General features: G+C 47.3%; 2 protein-coding genes across 2 annotated transcripts; both read right to left on the reverse strand.

Annotated features, from left to right (window-relative positions):
- Positions 1 to 10,154: 10,154 nt before the first annotated feature.
- On the reverse strand, positions 10,155 to 11,049 carry PtA15_8A238 (uncharacterized protein; the record flags this gene model as incomplete). Its single annotated transcript, XM_053171646.1, has 4 exons — positions 10,155 to 10,257; positions 10,325 to 10,393; positions 10,461 to 10,787; positions 11,030 to 11,049. 4 exons carry the CDS (start codon positions 11,047 to 11,049, stop codon positions 10,155 to 10,157), a joined length of 519 nt encoding a protein of 172 aa, XP_053022889.1.
- Positions 11,050 to 15,111: 4,062 nt separating this feature from the next.
- Positions 15,112 to 15,680, reverse strand: PtA15_8A239 (uncharacterized protein; the record flags this gene model as incomplete). The annotated part of the gene is made up of 3 exons (XM_053171647.1): positions 15,112 to 15,237; positions 15,316 to 15,509; positions 15,578 to 15,680. 3 exons carry the CDS (start codon positions 15,678 to 15,680, stop codon positions 15,112 to 15,114), a joined length of 423 nt encoding a protein of 140 aa, XP_053022890.1.
- Between the last annotated feature and the right edge of the window lie 4,593 nt (positions 15,681 to 20,273).

A 20,273-nucleotide genomic window follows, 5' to 3' on the forward strand; every position in this document is an offset into this window, starting at 1 on the left:
AAAACCACTGCTTTCCTTGACAACCGTCTCTAGGTCCGTTTCTACCTTTTCATTTCTGATCTATCATTTTCTTAATCTCTTTAGGTCTGTTGTGTTTGCCTGTCTGCCACCGCTCATCTGCTTGTGTCTGACAAACATACCACCTCCAAAGGTATGCCAAGTGTAATTCAAACAACTCATTGTGTTCAATTCAAACTCACTACTCTCCTCAACAAACATCTCTAGGTTTTTTGTGTTTTCCCGCATTCCACCGCTCATCTACTTGTGTCTGACAAACATACCACCTACAAAGACTTTTTGTCTTATAGCGGGTCCCTACTTTTTCTCCAACCCAAAAAGCAGTAGCGCAGCGGGCAGGTCCGCTACTTTCAGCGCAGCAAAGCGGCCACCCAACCCGCTGCTCTGTGTTTTTTGCAGCGCAGCGCTTTCACCCATGTGTATCAGCAAGGAAAACCAGCAGGATGGTCCACATTGCCTGGGCCTAGATTTGTCCACCTGGGCAGGCAAGAACTTGTAATTTTGTCAGCAAAGCCTTCCAGATGTAGCATTGCTAAAGGGATTGCTTATGCAGGATCTTTTTAAAGTTTATGCAGGTAGAGGGTATCCAGGAGGCCTGCGGTCTGGAGGATGCCCAACTGGAGCTGGACCTGGTGCTGGATGGCGGCGAGGAGCTAGAGTAGTGGTGGGCGGCGAGTATCTGTTTCTGGGCCTTGCCCTGGCTAAACATGAAGCCCTTCATCCATTGGCCGGCCACACACACACACTCAGTTCAGTCTCTGCATCTCTCCCTGAACCTTGGCAGACAGCACTCACAATTCTGTCTTGATGATCTCGAGCTCCTTCTGTGCCGCTCAAGCTGGTGCTCAAGTGATTGGTGGTACAAGGTTCCGCCCGCAAGTTCTCACACAGACTGCGGTGTTCCTCATTGAACAATATCATCGACTTGTTCCGGATCGGGGCGGCTGCTTGTGCTACAGAGTCAGAGTGCTCTTTTTACCCCAACAAAAGAAAAAAGCATTAAAAAATCAATGCAAGATTGCAGAGAGAGAGTAGGGAGACTGACTGAGGGCGCGTCTCCAGCTTGGCGGGGATAGCCAGCAAATGAGAGGGGGGCTATAAGAATTTAAGTCTGGGCTTGAGGCTGCGGATGATGGTGTTAGCGCCAATCAACATATAGTGGCGAGGATCTTATTGGCGAAGGCGGCAACAGGGAGGACACAAATAGTTGGTACCCACGTGGGTGCAGTACTGATTGAACTCGGAGGAGATCCAGGTCACAAGCTAAGGTGTTGAGGCTGAAAGGAAAGATGAGAACATGAGCCTGGTTACTGTTTGTGAAAAGCATTTGGTTTGCTTTGTTGGACCTTTGGCTCCATTTGACAACCATTGGCCAAGGAACCAACCTTCCCTGATGGGTTGTTAACAACAGATGGTGGGATTCTTGGAAAAAAACCAGGGCTTGGGGGCCGTGACAAATACGGAACTCAAAACCTGAAGGCACAGTACCATAGTTTAAAGGATTTAGCCGTGGTAAGATTCCTTGTTGGGGTTGACATTGCTTGTTTTGTGGCTTGGTTGAATCAAGCTGGAAAGGGTGTCCAATCAGGTCGGGCAAATCAGTCAATGAAAGAATCACCAAAAGGGAGAGGTTTCTGTCAGGGTGGGAGGTGCCTTTCCAAATTGGAATTGCAAACAAAACATGTTTCTTAGATCAATGGCGTGGCTGAAACACAGATCAAGTTGTCTGAGACGTGGAATTACTGCACCGGATGGTGAAACATTGTGCAAACAAATGAGGGAAGGGGTCTAAGGTTGGCAAGGCTGAAACATGGCTTGATGTGACAAGGGGTGAAACAACTGATACCTTCCAAAATTCAACTATTAGGGAGGGGGGTGAAACATCTTGCAAGCGGAAGAGGGAAGCGGTGTAAGATTTCAAAGAATCTGATGTAACAGCAATTTAATCCTGATAAGCGACAACGACGATGATGACTCTGACTCCCAGCACTAACACACCTGATGTAACAGCAATTTAATCCTGATGAGCAACAACGACGATGATGACTCTGACTCCCAGCACTAACACACCTGCGGTAACGCAGGGTTGATTCTTATTTGAGTTTTTAATATGAAGGACGCGCGAGAGATTTTGATTAGTCTCTTCTTCACGTTGATAGTATAAGCGCGTTAAGTTTATTTCAATGATATAAAAGAAAAATAAACTATTTAACAATAAGTAAAGACTTTAAGCGAACCTGATGTAACAGCAATTTAATCCTGATAAGCGACAACGACGATGATGACTCTGACTCCCAGCACTAACACACCTAAGTAACAAAAACAGTTGAACAAGAGAAGAAAAGAAAACAAAGAATAAATGATTAGGTCAAATGATGAGAACAACGAGATTATGAAAATGATAAAATGGGGCATACCTGCGGTAACGCAGGGTTGATTTTTATTTGAGTTTTTAATATGAAGGACGCGCAAGAGATTTTGATCTGTGGTTGTATTGGAATGGGATGGGAAAGATGGGAAAGAATAGGGAAGGAAAAAGGAAAAAGGAAAAGGTGATGTTTTTCAGCTACGTTGTCTTGTTTGTTATTCTTGAGGGAATTCCAATGAGAAATGTGCTTACTAGTCTCTTCTTCACGTTGATAGTATAAGCGCGTGAAGAAGAGACCAGTATGGTTGCGCGGCTGAGTTCGGTTTTGATGGTGGGGGATTGATCGATTAGGTTAGGTTAGGGCTTTGGCCAATACTTTCCGGATGCGAGTGAAAATTGACTTTGCTGCGCATACTTGATGCGCAGGATCGCGTGGGATTTGTCATCACTTAACAAGCGGAGTCGTTGTTGATGAGTGGTGGGCGTAAGAAGCACAGGTATAAAAGGGTGCCATTTTTTGGCCATTTTGTCCTCCACGCACCCCCACCTAGGCACTTTAAAGCCACGGGGGTGTGTCAAAGGGAATGGGGGCTTAGGGTACTGGTTAGTGGGATTCGCACCAGCCCTACTGAGTTAAAACTCACGGGTTTTTCTTGGTTTTGATAAGAGGAAACCCTTGAACCAAAGTTCCATAAGTTACAGGTTTTAGCAACGGTGGGCCAGCTACGCTAACCGTAGCGTAGCGGAATTCCGCTACATTTTAGCGTAGCGTTAGCGGAATTGCGCCTTTCTGCGCTAACGCTACGCGCAAGGGGTGCACAGCTAATTTAGCTGTTAGCGTAGCGTTAGCGCAGATGCGCGCAATTGCGCTAACGCTACACACGCAGGGCGCAAAAGAGGGCGCGCTACGGTGCGCCACAGTGCTTTTAGCTGAAAAAAAGGCCTTTTTTTCCGCTAAAAGCGCTGTAGCGCAGCGTAGCGTAGCTTAGTGACTGTAGCGGCGTGCTAACACTAACAAAGAATTGGCGCGCTGTTAGCGCCGCTGAAACGTAGCGCAGCGTAGCGGCGCTAACAGCGCGCTAACGCTACTCAAAATGGGCAGGCGCTTTTTGCCGCTACGCTAACGCTAAGTGGCCCTGTAGCGTAGTGTAGCGTAGCGGCCCACCGTTGGTTTTAGTGAACTTAGATTCGTGGAGAGCAAGAGGTTTGATATTGTTGTTCTTTGAATAGAACAACAAGGCCATATTGCGACTTACCAATTTGGGATGAAGATTGTGTCTCCTGGTGGAGACATAGTACCAGCCAAAGCTAAATTTACGCTCAAAATTGACAACGGTGGCTATGTGTAAACAGGGGTCAGCAAGGAAGAAAGAAAAAGCATGGAGACTTCACTTAATCTAACCTGGGCAGCACATCACGTCAAGGGCCATCTGTAAGAGTCCGTGGTGATTATTTCTGTTCCTCTTCTGCTCGGTCCATCACACAAGTCCGTTTATTGGCGCGCCTTCATCCAAAAACAGGCCGCTGGAGAGCCATGCATCGAACGGGTCCCATGAAGTTTTGGCTGATCTGGCTACAGCTGCCACGCCAAGCCTTGATAAAACACCAGTTGGCTGGAGGGAAGTAAATCAGCTAAATTGGTAAGTGATTATAACAACAGGCTTCATCTTACTTTTGCGGGTGCTTTTTTGCTGGTTTTGGGGCTGAAGTTGCTTCTCTAGGCTTATACCAAGTATTGTACATCTTGCAGGTGAGATTGATCGCCTCAGTTATCCACTCCTGTGGCCATTTGGCCAGCTTAAAATACTCATCTTTAAAAGATGGATGGAGCACTAGAAGTTGAAGGAAATGTTTTGATTAGTTTAAATTCTAATGATAAGTTTTTAAGTTGCTAAAAAAATTCACCCATTGCAATTCTATAAATTGGAGAACAGTCAGTCAATGAGTAGTACTTGTTTGTGATCCCACGCCCCGCATGGAATGTGTTCTGTAAAGCAGGAGGGTAATCTCCATCTTCATTTGCAATCACATTGGAAAGAACGGCCGTGATTTGGTTGATCATGACAACGACTTTGTCAACACATGTTGATACTTGAAGGGTGAGATTGTGAAAGGGCTTCAGGACCTGCACCAGGTCAGCTGCCAAGTTGAGGTCCTTGTGCTTTAGATGAGTGTTGCAATGGGTTCAGAATTGCTTATCACGTTGCCACAAGAGACTGCGGTGGAAGTTAAGTCAAAGTGGTCTCCCCCCAAAAAATGAGAACAAAATCAAACTTACATTGCCTCCTTGCATCTGAGCTTGCTCTTAATTTGAATGTATGTGGAGTTCCAGCAATTTGGGACGTCGCGATCAATGTTGTGCAGCTTCCTGCAATTATTTTCTTGGAAAATCTTGATGAACTTGGCCTTAGAGTTTGGCGACTTCTTCAGTTTAGTCGCAATCGCACAGAACTGAGAAAAAAATCAGGTAAGCATTTCTTGAAACAAGATCAAGGGATAGTGAGTTCACACTGACCTTTGCAAGGGTTCAACGGCACATTTCAGAAGTATATTTATCATCCTCATCTTTGTCCTCGATGTCTTTGAGTTCGGACTAAGGGTGGGACCCGGAGTTTGGGACGGGGCATGAGGCTCATCCCGAAGCACAGACCCCAGACTGATTGGGGCATGCCCTGAACCCCGGGGATGGAACCAAAAAAATCCAACCCCAGAGGGGAATCTATTCCTCGCCGCTGGAGGCTCGGACCATAAAGTCGAGGGGGAGGCCGGTGATGGCAAGCATAGGAGTGGGAAAGCCCTTGTTCTCGGCGTTCACAGAGATGATCTTGGGGGGTAGTGAGGTCTGGGGGAAGGCCCGGGCGGTCTCGAGGCCAATGTGGAACAGCAATCCGAGCGCATGGATTGCCGACCTCTTGAGCTCCGTCCAGCTAAGACCCTGTGCAGCTACCCTTCCCGCACCCAGGCATCTGCTGATCAGCGCTGCTCCTATACCCCTTGCGAATTCCCTGCAACGCCCCCCGTCAGCTGCGACAAAAGCCCGTTTGGCGTCAGCCCTTGCGCTTGGCCAAGCACTGTTGACGTCCTGGCCGCCCAGGAAGGCGACGAGCTTCTTCTGGGGCTCGTTGTTCCTCCACAATCTGCCCACATGGAGCGGGGGCACGTGGGCGGGCGTCGGTAGGAGGCTGGCTTGGTAGTAGGCCTTGATGACCAGCCAGCGGGCCTCGTCGGAGGAGGTGTGGTGGAAAGCGGCGGAGGGGATGTCACTGGCGTGCTTTCTGAGCAGGTGGCATGGAATTTGTTTAGGGCAAGGGGAAGGAGGGGCCAGTCCTTATTTGCCTCAAGGAATGGTACCAAGCCTTTGATGGCCCATTGTAATCCCGTTTCATCATCATTTAAATCTGAGATGGTGCGTGATGAACTCTTTGTTGTAAATCAGATTATTATTTTAAGCCAGTAGTAGTAACAGAGTGACTAACAAAACAATAAGAAAAATAAGAATCATAAGTGCCATGAGTTAACAAGAAAGAGTGATGAAGAAAAATAAAAACTACTAACAGAATAAAGAAGCTATCTTCACAAATGAACTGAACACAAGCAACAACAATGTAGAACAACCAGAACTAGAACAACAAGCAAACTAAATAAAACAAACATGATTTAGTTTTGAAATCTAACAAAGTAAATGATAAGTAACAGAAACAAATGCTGTGACTTCAATTTTCTTGATGATTTCTCCTTGTGAAACAACGTTGACTTTCAATTCTTGAGCTAACTGAGTTGTTAAACAGACATTGGTGTAAGCAAGTGATTGAGTTTTTCCTGTGTAGATTTGCTCTTTACCTGAGTAGCTGAAACTTTTGATTGACAGCTTTTTGAGTGTACTGAATCGGTGAGTTAGCGTTGTATTCCAAACCTGAGTTTAATCCGTGAATCAAACAAGAAAAACAAGCGTCTAGAAACTTTGGCCAGTTGGGCCCGGCTTTTGGACACACTTCCACGCGTACATCACATAATGAATATGCATTACGCGCGTGTCTACAAATTACACTCAACAAAATCATTGTGAGTCGTATGAGTAAAATATGCATAAAATGAATTTTGAGCAGAGAAGAGGGTTGAAAACTCAAAAAAAAGATGCACCCTTGCCCCCATCCTCCAAGCCTGTCATGACCCGTGGTTTGGTGCATTATGTGAGTCCCATCCCAATTCCCTAACCCTGGGGCATACACCTCGTGGCATGGCCCAAAAGACGGGGTTTGGGTCCCAGCCTTAGTTTGGACAAAGTTAGTACATCTTCATCTGCAAGTTTGCCATTTTTTTTGCCAACCATTTCCTCCTCCTCCTCATCTGATACCGCTAATACACACTCATCATCTTCAAAGCTTTCAACAAGATCACATGGTTCATACTCTTTGTCTGATTTGTCTAACTCAGAAGCCTCGGGGGTGCCCTTCTTGGCGCGCGCAAAAGGTTGGAGTATGGCCTTGACAATAAGATTAAGGATATGTGCAAAGAACCGTATCCACTGTCCCTCACCTTTAAAGCACTTCCACTTGAGTTTTTCTAGCTCGTCAATTATTGTACCATTATTGGCCGCGTTGTCGGATAAAATACCGCAGATCTAAGTACAGCAGCAGTTTTTTTTTAGTTGAATTAATTAGAGAATCCAAAAGAAATCATACTCAGTTTGTCAAGCCAAACCTTTCCACAATGAATTGAACAATGCCAGCCAAGTATGCACCGGTATGTTGTTTTTGAAGTAGAACAAAGTTGAGGAGCTTTGCAATTGGTCCAACATTACCAGCATCATTGTCTGAGAGACATTATATCACGGCCCCCATTAAATCAAATCCATTAGGAGTCTGCCATGCGTCAACCCCCAAGTACAGTGCCCCCTCGTAAGTCTGAATAGAGATGAGGCAAGGCTTCAGTATTTTATTGAAATGAAATTGAAATGAATAAGTATAAAAGAAGGCACACCTCAAATTCTTGGCATAAATCTTCCTGAACGGACAAATATAACATGTGAATTGCATTCAAAACCATCTTGCAATTAGGGAGATGGTTGAGGATTGTTGGATGCAGGAGTTTCTTGAAGCTGGGGGATTCCAAGGCTGAAAATGGCTTGGCTTCCTTGACACACCAAATCACACATCTTTGAAAAACCTAAGGAGAGACAACCAATCAGATGAGTGAGAAAAAATATTAAGAAAAGGGAAAAACACCTGCTTCCCATGGGTCAATATCTCCTGTGCCAGATACACCCACCTCTGCAAGTGAATTGTTATCCAAGTGTTTTTGTTGCTTCCTCATACATTGGCAGGCATGAGAAAGCAGATTACTGCATGATGACTCATATACAGGTCAATTGAATGTCTTACCACATCTGATTGCATTGCTTTAGCTATCATTTCCGTTTGGTGATTAAAAAAATAAACACTTACATCTTACATCTCCAGGCAATCATCCGGCGCCTGAATTTGTTGAGCTGTGCAGAAAGCTCTGGCAGATTGTACAAAGAGTATGCTGAACTGACTTGATTCCGAGAAAGTCTCTTTGCATGTTCTACAAGTGGAGATTGTATCTGTCAATATGATGATTAATTAATCACTGAAAAGAATACATAGCAAAATGTAATTAATTTATTAAAAACTTACCAAGACATTGCTCATCCGTTGTGGTCATTATTCCTGTGTTTGTAGGAGGAAAAATTCAAACTTTTATGAATAACCCCTAGTCACCCACTGAAACCACCCTCATATCTCTACCGGATCAGAAGATACAGAAATCACCCCTTTCACGCACCAGTCCGAGTAGGTTCACACACAGACTCAACTCTTGGCTACCGTACTTGGCATAATGCATACGGCACATGAATTACTTTTCTTCCTTCCTTTTATCAGTCCTCACCTCCCATTTTCCCTTGCATATGTTTGTTTCCCATTTGAATATCTTTGATCTTGGAAAATCCGTGTATGAATATATATGATCCTGTTTGCATATCAAAGGGACGCATTGTAGATAGACTAGCTAAATTCCCTCAGTTGTACTTTCTTGAGTTTCCATCATCCCGGTTGTATTTTGATTCCTCAATTAGCTTATTGTTTTTGTCTTCTGAACGCTGTTTTCCAAGCCTCTCTTGGTGGTTCATGATTCTACTCGAGGATATTGGTTGGCTGTTGGGGATATGCTGTTGTTGCAGATATGCAGCTCAAGGATATAGGTGGCTGTTGGGGGATATGGGGTGGGTGGAGATTGCATGCTGTGCAGCCGCCGGTCACAGGAACCTAGATGGGCAGATGTTGGTGAGGAATATCCAAATACCCGCTGGATTCTCCCAGAAATCCAGACATCCGCTAACCGCCGGCGGATACCCGCAGGCATGGGGAAGATACCTGTCAGCGGATAGCGGATGCAAAGTGGCCATCTCTAAATTTTGAACACCATTCAGCACTTCCCAAAAAGGTTGCTTTGAGGGGGGGGGTCATTCTTGAGTTTTTCAACTTTTTATGCCTCCCATCCTGTATCTAACCAGGTATGCCATGGGGGAAAAAATCATAGCTTCCACAATTTTGAGATTCACAGGTTGAGAGATGCACCTTAATCAGAAGGTCTGGTGGCCTCATCACAGGAGGGGCTGAGGGCAGCTCACCCAAGAGCAAGCAGGTTGCAGTAGGTTGGATTTGCTGCAGTAGGGCCATGGCCTGCCATGGCAGCCATTTCACATCCTGCACAGCCATGTGTACAAGATGTGAGGCTGTACTTTGTATAAAAAATTATTGCAAATGTGAGCAGACCCAGAAAACTGGCAATATATGCTGTACATGTATTCATTTTCAAGTTCCAGCAAACAAATATGGTCTTCAAAGTTGAAGTTCATGCATGTATAAATGCATAAATCATAAATTCATAAAACTTTGTTTGCAGGGGATCTCACCAATCTGCTTAAGTAATCTTTGGCTTTCCCAGCCAAAGAATTTTCATGAATTTATGATTTACGCATTTATGCATGCATGAATTCCAACTTTGAAAACCATAAAAGGTTTCAGCAAAAGAAGGCATTATGGAACTTGGTCAGCAAAAGACTAGGGGGCAGGCAGGCATCATGGAACCTAGTAGGGGCCAGCCCATCGACAGGGGAGACAACACAGGGGATGTCGGCACCACTTTTTGTTCGGGTGCCTGTCAGCCCGGTTACGGGGGACCGAGTGGGTTGTGGTCAATATGGGGGTCGAACCCATGACATCCGCATGACATCTTCCCGAAGGGCGTGATATTAGTACGGCGCTCTAACCAACTGAGCTAATCGACCCTTGACCACGGGAGCCCGCGGAAATCCGCCAATTTGATTTTGTCACTTGTTCCCATCTTTGAAGACTGCTCACACGCACCGTGGTGAGGAGTAAACACCTCTTCACAAAACTAACAAAATCCTCATGGAAAATTCACGCGGAGGGGAGGGTCGGCGAGGCTTGTCACCAAGGGAGAGATCGTAGCACTTGAACGGAGCAGGTCAACATCATGTCAGACCAAGGAAGTTTTACCTGGTTTCGCCTGCGTCATGAAATGGGTAGAAATTTCATAGAGATAAGTGAATGTTGTAGTTCCGAGTAAAGAATACAACTACACCATCTTATTCTTCTGAAAATAAACGTTAGGGCAAAGAAGAGTCGACATTTCACGCAGCCTTGGCGCGTCGTTTCCGGATCTTCGGCGGCTGGAAGACGAGCGGGACGACGAGCTTAGCGATTGTCCATTGGGCGTTGGATTACTTTGGATCCATGCTTATCGGGCCCTGGCCCAGGGCCTCGAACTCAGCCAGCGTAAGCTTGGACATCTTGCACCCCACATTCAGGAAGATGTCGTTGATACTACACCGTCCAAAAACGGTCAGCGTTCTTCTCCTTTGAGATGGATGCGGGGGGAGTGTGAGCTTACCTTGATGCGGGTTCTTGTAGGTCTTCCGGCAGCTCTGTCACCCGAGTCATCAAGTCGTCGTGGATCAAACTTAGCATATGTGATGCATGAGTACAGCTTGATGGTCGAGAAGGAGGTCAGATTGTGTGTCAGAGACCCGTCGGTCTGGTTGATGGTTTCTGTGGATCGGGAGAGGATGCCGTCGACGATGGCCGGCGAGTCCTTGTCGAGACCAAGCCTGTGGGCAAGGCTATCGGCGGCGAGCTTGTGTGGACGCCGGAAGGTGATCAGATAGTTGATGTAGACTAGGATGCGCAGTCGTTCTGTGTCTTTTTTGTCCGGCTTGCCATTCGGACAGCGTTTCCACAGCGCCTCGAGCCTGATCGTCGTGAATCTGGATTGCGACGAGGGCGAGAGACGCGCAGCTTCTTGAGCAGACGGGCATTGAGGATCGGGCGGGGTAAGGATGGTTGACGGCGCCACCCTATGTAGGTAACTTAACAAAGTCCCTCCTCTGCGGGGCTGAGTGGGGAGCAGAGTGCCGCCGACCGCAGGGAGGGACTTAATCGGGGTGCTCGCCTGAGAGCATCCGGCCAAAATCTGGTTCAACTTTGAGAGCCTGTAGCTCGATCGTTATGCGTGCTACATACATATGAGGTTCCAAGCGTGGATGGATGCGCTTGCATCCTGGCTATCCATCCATGCTGTCCGTTTTGCAACCTTTACTTTTTATGCTCAAGAAACATGTTTTTAGGTGATTGGGGGTAGTGCTGTTTCCCCAAATCCTTTTCGGGCAAATTGAGCCGTTGAAAATGGTAAACACATACATAATTGACTGGATGATTAAGCCTCCATCATGCGTGCATCCACCTGAGGGTACTGAGATCGATGGGCTTGTGGTATGGAAATGAATCCAACAAACACCTTTGAGTCGAGGACAACCAAACATACCAATTGTTTATGGTGGACGGATCATCGGTAGCGATATCTAAAATCCAGAAGATGCACATGTTCAAAGGACAACATTGTCGCCGACAAAATCAACAGGCAAAAAGAAACCTTTGCAATTTAGTCCGGAGATAACAGACTTGGACAATGATAGGCTAATTAAATATGTGGAAGACGAAGCGGAGAGACAATACGAAGAGGCCCCAAAGAAGCTACAAGTAGATACTAGCTTAACACAAGCCCCTCGTTTCAGAGGGAGGCGGGTGAAACACCGCCGGGCGCCTCTCGCGGAGCGAGCCTCTGAAAGAGGGGCTTGTGGGGTATCCCTGACTTTTGGCGTGAGCGGTTTTCAAATTTAGGTGGGAGGAATTTGCCTCCGCTTGTTCCCTATCTTGCAGAGGGAATTTCCCGAGGCCTGTTACACCAATTGAAAGGCCTACATCCGGCCCTTCCCATGCCCAAGCATGGATAAAATCCAGCAAACCATCCGGTGGCCATGGCCCTTTGAAGTTTTACATTTTTGAGACGAGTGACCGGCAGATTGTTCAGGGCTTGCACTGTATGAAGCCCGCCAGTCGGATGCATTCCATCCTTGCATGAATTGCGGCCGTCAATGATCTGAAAAAAAAAACTGATGGGCTGTATCTTCTAGAGTACAGCTCCATGTGGATTCCCATTCCTTCCTGCTCCGAGCTGAGCTCCAGCTTTCAAGAGCTTTCAAGTCTCAGGAAAGTGATATTTTTCTAAAGAATGTTTAATAAAAAAAATACCAGCAGGAAGGCAAGATGCCCGCCTGCTGGGAAATGTGCATCTCATCCGAGGGGGAGCTCAGATGAAGACGCCATCCACGGTTGAAGTGAATATTACCCAAAATACAGCGAAAATGGGAAATCTCTCACCCCAGGACGGGCACTTAAGTTGCAAGCCCCTCTTCCAGAGGCTCGCTTCGCGAGGCGCCCCCGGCGCGCCGGTCCTTCGGCCCCTGGAACAAGGGGATTGTGTTAGGCTAGAAGTAGATACAGTTTGCAACCTTGTCCATGGGTATCACAGCTTTGTTCTTGCAGGAACAGGATACAGGAAATCGAGGATCACAGAGATGTATTTCCACCTGTACGCGCCGCAGAAGATGCCGGTTGTGCTCGTCCTCAACCCTTTGGATTTGTTACACCGCGGGTCAAAGTGGACGTCAAGTTGACACCCCTCAGGGCGTCCCCGCGGCCCTGCACGGCCGACACGCCCCCCCAATGCATTTCTAAGGGCGCCCTGGGGCCGCCCAGCGGTGGCGTAGGACCCAGGAAAGCCCCTATGGAACACAGTAACAAAAATGTATGAATTTTTGGTCAAAAAACAAAAAATGTACGCACTCCAGATGTATGAATGGGAAATTTGGCGGATAAGGTACTCACACCAATTGTATGAAGTTTTTTGAGGGACAAGGGGGGACGTAGTAACCAAAAATGTATGAGAATGAGGATACGATGCCAGGGTTTTTTTTGCCCCCCCCCCCCTATATTGGTCCAGCTCTTCCTGTTTCAACCACATATCCCAATTGGGGCTGGTTTCTACACTTCCTTGCTGAGTTCCGGGATTTTTATGCATCTTGAAGTAGCACATCTGCACCATTTATTCCCAGTCACCAAAGGCTTAAATATTACGGATGCTGGTGGGAATTGTGTATCCATCTCCCAGAGATTACATTCTCTTCTTCTTACAATGTCTCAAATTGCTTTTCTAGAACACTGGCAGAACAGATTTTTGAAGATAAAAGCTCTCAAAAAAGCAATAAAAATGTAGATGAAGAGTAACAATCAGTTGTTGATGATAGTCTATGCAGTTTTATACTTGAATATGAAATTTAAAATATCTTCTTCTTCCATTTTATACCTTTGTCACTGCTCCTCTGGGTATGTACACCACGGAGCGCGGTTGACTGTGGCTTGACGTGAAAATTGGGGTTGGGCCAACCCTCCCGTCCCGTCAGATATTTGGGTGGGCTTTGTAGCGGGAAAAGATGGCACACGCGGTTGGCTTGACTACCAGCGTAGGGTTGGCGTAAAACCACTCCGTCAGCCCGCGGTCAAGCAAACTCCCAACACTGGTTTGACGTTGGTGCTCCGCTGTCAGCCCTGCATCCAATGTTGGCCTGACGTAGGCGCCGCAGTCAGGAGTGGGTCAAGAGACCTGAGGGTAACTTGCAAAGAAGTACTTTTTCCCTGGGGCTTGAACCCATGATGACCAGTGCATGAAAAGCACATCCTGATCAGTACTTGAGGCCAGGCATCAACAATGACCACTAGACCATGTCAGACCTTTTAAAAGTAGAACACAGTAATATGCAGTATATGTCTTGAATCCAGGGTTTACTGAGTATTATGAGCAAGGCAGACGCTCTCATTCTTCTCAAGACTTCACTTTTTTTTTTTGTAATTTCTCTCCTATGTAGCCTTTTTCCTTACATGGAAACAGGCACGGAAAAATTATTTGTTTTTTTTCTTCTTTTTTTTTTTTTTTTTTTTTTTTTGGTTGGCTTGACGTTGGCTTGCTCAGTTGGGTAAGCCCTGGCCGGCTGGCAAGTCCTGGTGGACTTGCACTTGACCAACTGGTTAAGTCAACGAGTCCCTCAGGCTGGCCCAACCAGCTGAGGTTGTTGGCCTACCCGCCGAGGCCGCCTCATGTTGGTTGGGTAAGTTGGGTTACCCCGGTTGACCCAAGTGCAATGATGATGTAGTGGTCGGCAGGGTTGGCATTACACTTGGGTCAGACCAACGTTACATCTGACCCATTGCTGCCCTTGACCAACCTCTGCTGTCAGATAAAGGGCAGACAGGTCAAGCAGACTCAAGTCCACCCTGTTTCAGACCCTGCAGTCAAGCCAGCGCACTGCATCTCAAAAAATGAACCCGTGGTGTAGCAGAAATGGCTACTCAAAAAAGTATTTCTGGGGGTATTTCTTCACACCCGCAGCAAAAGAAACGTACACACAAAATTTGTATAATTTTTTGAAAGAGCTCTGCACCTACGCACAAAACATGTATGAATGGGCTCCAAAAATGTATGAATTTTTTGAAAATCTTGGAATTTAGGTTACTGTTTTCCATAGGGGCTTTCCAGGGTCCTGATGGCGTTGTGGGAACACCTACAAGGCGACATCCAATGGCGTCGCCACAACCCCAGCGTCAGAAAGGTGCAATACATGAGCGCTATGGTGGCGCCTCCAGTGGACGCCCATGGGGTGGTTTTCAAAGGTTGCCTTGTAGGCGTCCGGCTGGGGAGACCCGCAAAAGGCGCCTCGGAGTGGGGCGTGGGGCGCCCATTGGGCGCGTAGGCTCCGCCAGGGAGTCATCTTCTTAGGCGGGCTTCTACACGAATTTTTGGATGTCGGGAGAGCATCAAAGTCTCGATCATCCAGGCGTTGGTCAGGCTGCCTCGCGGGTGGCACTCTGGCGTCTGGATTAGTAGGGAGCCCGCGCGAGATTGACCTCATGGCTGCGTGATTCAGAGCCTTGTCGTGGACGACTTGGGGCAGCCACGACAGCGATCAGGCGGAGGGCACCGGAGGGGCAATATCCGCGGCGGCTGGACAAGCCCAGCCCTTCTGGGGGTCATGCGGCCGGCGGGACATGGTGCGCGTAGGGGCCACTCAGGGGGGTCTGTAGAATCAGAGCAAAAAGGGATTGCATTGCAGTAAAATGAAATAAAAACTGCATTGCAGTAAAAATTCATAGGGGACACATGGTAGAGGGACGTGGAGAAAAGCTGGTAGAAAGAAACAGGATGGGGTAAGAGAGGACAGGTGAGAGAGAGCGATAGAGGAGCACTTGGGGGGTCAGGGTTAAAATACCCTCTTGTTGCCGTGGTAATCAAACCGAGGGATCTGTTCCGCCTTGTCTGGGGCCGGTGCGACCTGCGCCAGGCCCGTCCCCACCGCATCCAATAAGGACCCGCAATGAGGACATTATAATGACGACACGCTCCGTCTTAGTCATCTGCATGGGTGTTGGGGATGAGGTGTGTAACATCAGCGGCGCCAGAAAGGATGGGGGAGCACCCGCTCCATTACTCACCAGCTTGAGGGCCGCGACTTCGGCCTGCGGAATGACAGGGACGCCAATATTGACTAGGTATTGCTTGTTGGGCGGCAAAACTATTGGGTTGGTGGGTAGGTCAGGGACGGGTGGCTCCCCACCGAGGGGCTGAAAAAGGTTAAAGCCCGGTGGCAATCCTCCATTGCCCGTATGCTGGCGACGGGCAGGACTGTCTGAATTGTCTGGGGAGTGAGGGTCAGTTGTGGACTTAGCTGAGGGATCTCGTTGGTTAAGTGCTTACCAGAACAAGCGGGTGAGAGGCCTCTACGGGTGGCGGTTCCGGTTTGTTGGGCACCGTTTTGAGGGGTGCTGCTGGGCGTGACACTAGTTCCTGTGTCAGACATATATTTGGCAAATAATCTGAGGGGGGCAGGAGGGGCTAACTTAACACAAGTCCCCCACATTGGAGGGCCCTGGTACAGCCTGGGCTGGCGCAAAGCGCAACCTCCAAAGGAGGGACTTGGGACTAATGTCCACATTTTGGCCTGAGGGTTTGAGGCCTTTTGGTGGGGAATTTGTGCCATTCCAATTTTGACCTTGTTCCCAAACAGCCCCGCCCACGCCCTTTAGACCATGAGAATCCTCTGGTTCTTCCCCTCTTTTGATGCTACACTCATCCCTGAGAACCCAACCCTTCTCTTTCCATGCTCCTTCAAACTTTTGGTTTTGAAGGTCATTCTGAGCTGTATCATGTGAATGTGTTGAAAAACAGTACAGTATTCAATTCAATCCCCAGGAAACAAGCTCTGTTTTAGATGTCTTGCCCAATCCAGCTCGTGCAACAGATTTTCACTTTGAGGACAGGAACTGGAAGCCAAGAAGCTTGGCTGTTCCACCCCTTCATAGCTTCAGCCTGTTCAGAACGGTTTTTGTCGTGTGAGGTGAAAAAGAAGAAATATGGCTAGGAAGCCACAAGCAACCCAAACCCTCAAGCCAAAATTACAACATTAGTCATAAGCCTCTCCTACGGAGAATCCCTTTGGGACGCGGGTGTCCCCCCCTCCGTTTGAGAGGCTTATTTAGGCTAGCAGGCGGGGCAACTGGGGTACATAGGTGACTAGGACAGGGGCCGGCGGGAGAACACAAAGGACACCGTGGGAGACTGACCTGACTCCTGGGGGCCAAGGTTGGGTCATATCCCCTATCCGGTTAGGTCAACCGGCATCGCGGGATGCCTTGCAGCTTGGGGGCTGCCCTATGAGCCGCAGAGCGGGTCTCCCTTGCTAGCGCAGCAAGCAAGGCCCCGCCGGGGCTGGCCGCCTGGGGGTACGGGGGTAAACTCACGGCCCACTGGAACGGGCCTCCAGGGCGGGTGACGCGCAATGATGCAGCGATGAATCAGGTCAGTCTTACTTTTCATCTGATTACATTTCTTTAGTATTTTGACCTTTGTGGCTGGAGTGCTCCAGCGACCAGTGCGCACCCCCCATGGAGGATCAAGAGGTCAAGCTGAGGGAGATCCATGCAAGTTTATGAGAATTGAGCCGTGGAGTAATGTCAAGGGGATTGGGACAGTCTGACCTGGTTGTGCTTGCATGGCGGATATCTCTATTGCTTGCTTGGATGGGCTGGTTGGTTTGTTGGTGACTCAGATCTGAGAGTTGAGCTTTACAAAGGTGATTCAGAAGGCGGAATGAAGGCGTGCAGACAAGGGTTGAAGGAGTGTGCGTGTGGCAGATGGACGAGGTGATGTCCGACGATTGACGGAATGGATGCCAAGAGAATGTGCTGCAGGGTACATAATACAGGGCCTGAATCATCTGGGTGAGGTGCGACCCTTGTGGTTGCTTGGAGACCCCAAGACACATTGCTGAGGCCTCAGGGCTGCCTTCGTGAGGAAGGTGGGGCCTTGAGCTTGGTGACTCGGGGACAAATCACCGAGGCCTCAGGGATGCCATTGTGACGGAGCCCAATGGCATTGCCGCCGGGACACCCGCAAGTACGTCTACTTATTAGCGCCATGGGGCCGCTTGCGACCCCAGAACGCCGGACAGCTGACGCACCGGATTAGCCGTCAGCCCTGCCGGTCCGTCGCAGTGACACCCCACCGGGACGGCCCTATGGCGCCTAGCCTGGGGGTGCCCCCATGGTGTACATGAGGGGACGTCCATAAACGGTGGTGTCCTGGTGTACGACAGGAAGGGCGCCAGCGTGACTGTGGGTCATTCCTTGGCGCCTGTACTGCGGGGGCGCCGTTTGGACGGTGAACTTTTTCTTGATCTGCCCTGCTGTGTAGGCAAAGATCAAGTGAGTTTCTCGGCTTGGCAGCTGCTGATTGAAGAAAACTGAATCAGGATGGTGATGGGTAGGTCCAAGAAAAGACAAAAGCAGGAATCAAAGCAATCAGTCTAGGAAAAATGAAGTTGACCAAGGCTCTAGCTGAGGAAATAAAGAGGGGAGATTATGCTTTTGTTTACCTGGTCTGTCTTTTTATTCTTCTTCTTCCTTGCTATCTGTTTGCTGATCTGGCTGGGTTTGCACAGCCCGGAGGTTTTCCTCAACAATTCCCTTTTTACTGATTTGTACTTCAGCAACAAGTTTCAGAGCCGCCTTGTCTTGATTGTTCTTGATGAGGCACACATGGTGTATGTCTGGGGCCTTGTGGAATTGGGGAAAGCAAAATTCCTTTTGGTATGGGATCATCTTCAAGATTGCGGGATTTTTCAACCATCATACAGCAAACTTGGTGATTGCTAAGCTTGATGGCCACAAACAGCGTTCCAATACTGCTATTATCTGTGACCTGTTGTCCGGTCGCCATTGATTCAATTCTAGGGAGCTTGATGCTCAAACCAGTGGATATTATGTTCTTTTGTGGTGAACTTGTACAAACCAAGATCTGAACCCTTTGATTTTACATGGAATATCCCCTCAAGTCTTGTAAAGACCTACTAAGAATGTTCTCAAAGGAAACTGAGATAAAGGACAAGGACTTACTTCCTACTTTGATCTATTCCGGCACCCGCAAGGCAACCCTAAGTGTAATCAATGTCCTGAATAAAGTATGAGGAGAAAAAAAAATGCTTACAATAGTAAAAGCCGCTTTATCAGATGCTATCTTGCCTGTACTGGAGACAAAGACAAGCTAGATTGCATGGAAGATTTTGAAAATAAAAAGTTTCAGATCTTTTTGAGTACAATGGCACTTGGCTTAGGTCAGAACTGGAAGAGAGTCTGATGTGTCATTCATATGGGTCAAGGCAACCTGTCAACAATTAGTCAAATGATGGGACGCTGCAGACGCGACCAAAGAACTGGCCTGGCAATCTTGTTTATGGAGCCAAAGAGAAAAAAAGGGAAGAATAGCGTAAAGGATTTTGAAAATGGAAAGAAGAAGATCACCAACAACAATCAAATGGGTGCATAAGCTGTGACTCCTGCCTGCCTGAGGGTAGTTAATGCTGTTGATAACCTGTGTTTTCTGTTTTTTATTACATCATTTTTGAATTTAAGCTTAACAAGATGCTTTCTACATATTTAGGGTGTTCAAAGTTGACTTGCATGAAATCATAAAATCTAAGCTGAAAAAAATATGTACCACCCAAACACTCAAAATAGATCACCATTTCTAAAATGGTACATGTAAAATCATCATTTGAAAATTTTATGATTTTATGTATTGAAAATTTTATGATTTCAACTTTGAACACCTTAATTGTGTAGCTGCATATATGTACCTGTTTCCAAGAAAGATCCAAACTATCTCAAGGAAGAATCTCATGGAAAGGACCTCAAGTTTGATCCCTGTGGCTGCTTGAACTGCAATCCAGAGGCTGCCAAACAGATACACAACTTGGTGCACCTGTTCAAAAAGGATCTTGAGCAATCCTAGCCAGTTCACAGAGGGTATGCCTGAGTGCGTTAAACCTAAGAAGAAGAGACGTACAAAAACAAAATACAAGAGCCATTTCTCAGAATTGGATATGAAGAAGATTGCCAACAATCTTGCAGCTAGTTTTGAACAATTCTATCATGGTATTTTTGGGCTGAAGCCCCAATCCAAAGCGGAAACCTTTTTCACTGCTGCTGACACCCAAGCAGTTTCTGAATCACTTGAAGAGATAAAAGAAGTCAAATTGGTTGCAAAACTCATTAGGGGGGTTCACAATTGAAATTTACAAAACTTTGGGACACATTTTAAGGTGTTTATGAACATTTTTTAAAAAAATTGATAATTTGCACTGATCAGTATCACCTGCTGCTGTGCATTTTCCCAAAATTTCATAATTTTGTTCATAAGGGCCTTAAATTTGGCTCCAAAGTTTAGTAAAATTCAATCATGAACCCCCCTATTGGAGGGGAGTGGTTCAATGAAAATGTCAAAAATATGTTTTTGTTTGTAGAAAAATAAAAAAAAAAACAAGTGGTTTGAGAAATTGGTGTTTGAGGTGGAGGAGGGAAAAATACAAACAGAGAATGAAAAAGCTCAAAAAATACAGAAGAAGAAGAAAGATGAAGAAGAGAAACAACAGGAAAATGAAAATAAAGAGGCTGAGAGACTTGCCAAACGCGCCAAGGATGCAATCACATTGGAAGGCTGTAGAGATGGCAAAGGGGTACTCGTTGCTGGGTACCCGGTACCCGTTGGCAGGTACCCGTTTGGCCCTACAGGTACCCGCCGGCGGGTGCCGGGTGCGGGTGCGGGTGTCCAGAATTCTGGTGGGAAATAGAAGCTCTCGATGACCGTTCAGCCAGTCATTGAAGAGCCTACAACCTCTTGATGACCGGTCAGTCGGCCATCGAGGAGGCTACACTCTCGATGACCGGTCGGCTGGTCATTGAGGAGGCTACACTCTTGATGACCGGCTGACCGGTCATTGAAGAGGCTACACTCTTGATGACCGGCTGACCGGTCATCGAAAGGGATACAACCTCTTGATGACCGGCTGACCGGTCATTGAAAAAGATAAAGGCTCTTGATGACCGATCAGCCAGCC

The sequence above is a fragment of the Puccinia triticina genome, chromosome 8A (genome assembly GCF_026914185.1).
Source record: "Puccinia triticina chromosome 8A, complete sequence".
Classification (NCBI taxonomy): Eukaryota; Fungi; Basidiomycota; class Pucciniomycetes; order Pucciniales; family Pucciniaceae; genus Puccinia; species Puccinia triticina.